This window comes from Ipomoea triloba, chromosome 4, assembly GCF_003576645.1.
Source record: "Ipomoea triloba cultivar NCNSP0323 chromosome 4, ASM357664v1".
In the NCBI taxonomy this organism is placed as follows: domain Eukaryota; kingdom Viridiplantae; phylum Streptophyta; class Magnoliopsida; order Solanales; family Convolvulaceae; genus Ipomoea; species Ipomoea triloba.
Window position 1 is genome coordinate 7514030 of NC_044919.1, and position 4682 is coordinate 7518711.

General features: G+C 40.9%; 1 protein-coding gene across 1 annotated transcript; it reads left to right on the top strand.

Annotated features, from left to right (window-relative positions):
- Positions 1–1508: 1508 nt before the first annotated feature.
- Positions 1509–1859, top strand: LOC116017842 (60S ribosomal protein L35a-3-like). Its single transcript, XM_031258484.1, has one exon. The coding sequence runs from the start codon at positions 1509–1511 to the stop codon at positions 1845–1847; it is 339 nt and encodes a 112-aa protein (XP_031114344.1). The 3' UTR covers positions 1848–1859.
- The last annotated feature ends 2823 nt before the right edge of the window (positions 1860–4682 follow it).

A 4682-nucleotide genomic window follows, 5' to 3' on the forward strand; every position in this document is an offset into this window, starting at 1 on the left:
TGACCAATCGCTCTTCCTCGCGGAACCGGTCGACCATTGACCCGTTCAGGCCTTAGAAAAAAAGGATGGTATGGGAGTTATTATCAAGAGTTGACTAGTCGCCCTTCCTCGCGAAGCCGGTCGACCACTAGCCTTTTCCGGTCAAGGAAAAAGGGGGTTTGGTGTTTCAGTTAGAAGTTGACCAGTCGCCCTTTCTTGAGAAGTCAGTCGACCACTGGCCTTTTCAGGTCTTAGAAAAGAATGATGGAACTAGAAGTGTAATCAGACAAAAAAGGAGCAAAGATCAGTTTATTTACATCAGGTTACACTTTCACTCCTTCTTAGAAGGGCAAGGATCACACTTGCAGGGCCTAACCGGATCCACAACTTCTTGGGAAGAGATAGGAGAGTCTGGTGGTGTGACGACGCGCACCTCTTCCCAGATAGGTTGGAAGGCTGGCGAAGCGCCACTCGGGGGAGTTTTGGTCGATAATTCCCTGCATCTCTGCCAGAAAAGCCACGTAGTCAAAATCTTCTAGCTGGTCTGCTTCCCTCTTAGAAGGCGCTTCAAGCTGCTCTTCTTCGTCAGAGGGGATGACCAAGGGATCATTAGAGAGGTCACCTAGAAAATGACCACCCCGAGCTTCCTGTTGTTGTAACACCCCCAATTCTATGATAATAATCAAGGCAATAAAAGATAAAAATTGATAGAAAAGGGTATCAACTTCTATTAAACATCAGTGGAAGCAAGGTCAACTCATGGGATGCTATGCCACATTTAGGCCACATCAACCTAAATGCTAAGGCGGGATCTAAAATCCTCATAATCATAATCCAAAACATCTAAAGAGTCAATTATTACAACCCAAAATGTCTAAGAAAGGCTCACAAGCCCAAAGTCTATCAAAAGGAGAAAACATAACTAGATGATCAAGGGAAGGAGCTAATAACGAGTCTAGCGCGCTCTCGAGAGAAGGCTCTACTCCATACCTGAAATCATAAGTTAAAAACATTAGTGAATAATGCTAAGTAAACCCCACTCCAACACGTATATACATTAGCGAATAATGCTAAGTAAACCCCACATCTACTAGCTAACTCTATGGGAAGTTTTCAAAAGACTTATTCATCACGATAGCAATAAGTAGGAGTTCAACTCAAAGAAGAGGTATAAGACAACAACAAGATTTAACTCAACTCAAAGACAACTGAATGAAATACGACCTCAATACCATAGAAAGGAACATCATGACCACGAACTCTACCAAGATCATTTGAAGGTATAAACACAAGCAAAGGAGATAAACAGTCCACAATATACCAACACATAGCATAAGCCACTCAATATCATCGTAAGGCATAGTCAAGATAGTCATAATCATTAATGTCAATGTGGAACTAGTGTGGAGGGCTTCCATACAATCTCAATGCCATAACATGGGTAATCAATACCAATGAATCAGGGTTTATCTTCTTCTTCGCAGGTGCCACCGTCACTCTCTGTCGTAGCTCCCGTTCTGCACTCAAAAATGGTTAAGGGAAGTCAAGGCGAGCGCGTTAGACTTTATACCAGAGGGATGATTCTAGGGTATAAGAGATCGAAGTCGAACCAGTATCCAAACACCTCCTTGATTCAGATCGAGGGAGTGAACACTAAAGAGGAAGTGGATTGGTACCTGGGAAAGCGCATGGTGTATATCTACAAAGCTAAGACCATGAAGAACAAGTCCCACTACCATTGTATCTGGGGAAAGGTCTGCCGGCCACACGGAAATAGCGGCGTCGTCAGAGCTAAGTTCAAGTCCAACTTGCCGCCCAAATCCATGGGGAACAAAGTTAGGGTTTTCATGTACCCAAGCAACATATAAGAACAGAGAAGATGAAGATGAGGGTTGTAGCAGGGTTTAGAGCGTAATATTTATATAGTAGTCAAATTTGCCATGTTTTACTATTTTGTTAGACAATGTTGGAATTGTACGAATGAACATATGGTCGAATGCAACTACTACTTTCGGTCATTTGACATCCTTTTTGACTGCGTTAGATATCATGATACTGTTTTGTGTTTTGTTTAAAAAAAAATACCAATGAATCAACACAATATAATTAATCAATCAATATCACATGAAACAGATATAGAACTTTAAGTGTATACAACCCATATTGGGATTCCAAGCCCAACGGGTTAGTTACTCTCTCTTACACCCATGATACGTTTCTACCAGGTGCCACAAAATCCACCAAGGCTAAAGGACACAATCACAATCAATAGTGTCACAATAAGCCCCACACGGTCCACAACCAACAAAATACTCTCAAGAAAGGATTCAATCAATGACGTACATATCTTTCAATTCAAGAATACATATATATAGGATTTCCAAGAGAACACATATCCAAAGTAGAACAAATGTAGTAACTCAATACTCAATTCATGATCAAGAATTCCAAAGGATTCATACTAGGCTCTAAGGAATATATTAAAGAATATCATTGGTAACAAATACTCAATAGAACATGATTATCAACAAAGAGACATGGATTTCCAATACTCACAAGCCATAGAGATTATTAAAGAATGGGATTCAAGAATGAATAGTACTCAATAAGCAAGATAAGGATCTCTCAAGACATCATGTCATAACAAAAAACTGAAACAACAACTAAAATGCACATACTGGAATAGAACAATAGACATGTTCTCACGGAACTAGGAAGTGGGGCCAGTGAGCCCGCCTAACAACACCGCACGAAGGAACGGAAGGAGGTGGCGGAACATCAACTACTGCCACTCAACCCCAAAGCTAGCCATGCGGGACTGTCCCACGGGCGTGCCAATCCCGTGGCTTAGTTTCACTAGGTCAAAAACGATGACAAGACAGTAGATTTCCATAATCAATACTCAGTAGGCATGTACACTTCAATACTTAGAATTCCAGAATAGATACTCAACATCAATATGACTTCAAGAATAGAATAAATGGCACAACAACAATACAACTAAACCTCAACATCAAGATACACAATATCAAGGATTTCCAACCACAAGATACTCAAGAATCATAAGAAACACACACTATATCAAATAAGAGTGGAAAATAGGTTTTATTGCACATAGGGTTACCTCTTGAAGCTATCTAATCCACCAAAGCTCCTCAAAGATTATTGGTAGTTGTAGTTTTAGGGTGAGGTGATTTGCGGAATGGTATGTGTTAAAACGAAGAGTCAAGGCTCCCCGAGTGTCGGCCTCTCAAGGAAGACAGATTGTTGTTGAATTAATGTTGGCATTTAGGAGGTTAAAGGAAAAGAGTTACGTGAATGACTAAGACTCGATGACATTTATACAAGGGTTCTAGACTTAAATGGATAGGTTTAAGAAAAGGGGAAATGGATATTGGGGCTCGTGGCTAGCATATATGGTCGATTCTCCTATAGGTTTTGCAAACACATGATTTGGATTCAACTAGGGAGTTCACGGCACATCAGAGAGTGGCGTCACACTCGGACTCCCACATCCTCAGTCGGTTGGGGAATTTTATCGAACACCTTGTTTACCACTCCTCCCGGGCCTCTTCCTCTCAGACAGAGGGCGGGGATGTGGATGAGTTGGACTCGTGAGAGGCCGCTATCGCGCACACACTCACTTTCACAGGGATTGCTACCTAATGTGGCCACACTTAGGAACAAAGCATATCAAACATCACCCACACAAGCATTTGAATCTAAAAACATCAAGTTCACAAATTTCAAGAAATTTCTTCAACAAAACAACCACATAACTAATTTCGGGGCCACCAATCCCCTATCTTCTCTAAGCAAACATCAAGAAAATAGCAAGAGAAGGCAATAGAAGATTTAGAAGCAATAAAAACGAAATCAAACTAGATAATGTGAAAAAGAGTTACCATCCATAGCTAATGGAACCTATTACAATTTTTGCCTTCAATCTTCTAGCTCTCTACCTTGGTTTCTTCAATCTAATCTAAGGAAAAATGGGGTTTTCCCCCAAGAGGGGAGAAAATAAAGAGAACTTCATATCCAAAAACTAGGGTTCCTCTAAAAATTCAGGAGAAGGGTTTAAATAGTCATCATGAAGTCAAAATCCCGAATTAGCCCCTAATGGCCTGGTTACGCCACCTTCACGCGTGAAAGGGGGGTGGACGCGTACTGGAAGTGGTCCATGCGTCCTACACGCGTGATGCCTGCGTGAATGGATCCTGCTCGGTTGCTTCTTCGCTTGTTGCTTCATTTCGGCCTCGGATCCCGTCCCGTTCTGCGGAATTAACTCCAAAACATGCTCTAAAGTTGAGTTAGAGATTTTTGATCACATTTGAGTCTTTATGCATGAAATTGTTATAAATGGGCGGCAAAAACTTCACAATTCTACCCTATAAATGACCCTAAATTCGACTATTCTTGCCGCTTATCAAAATTTCCACACTTAAACATTGCTTGTCCTCAAGCAAGTACATTATCTAAACTCTAATCACTTAAGTGCCAAGAATAGTTACGTACTCTTATCGGTTTATCAATCAGGTGATGTATGGGTGTTTAGAGCAGAGTGGGTGAAATTCCCTACACTATCTACCAAGACTACTAAGCTTATGCCAACCAAATGTAAGAAATATGCTAAGGAAGTGATGGTCTCATAAGATTTATAACAAGAAAAATCGTATTCACACCTTCCAAGCATGTAAACAATA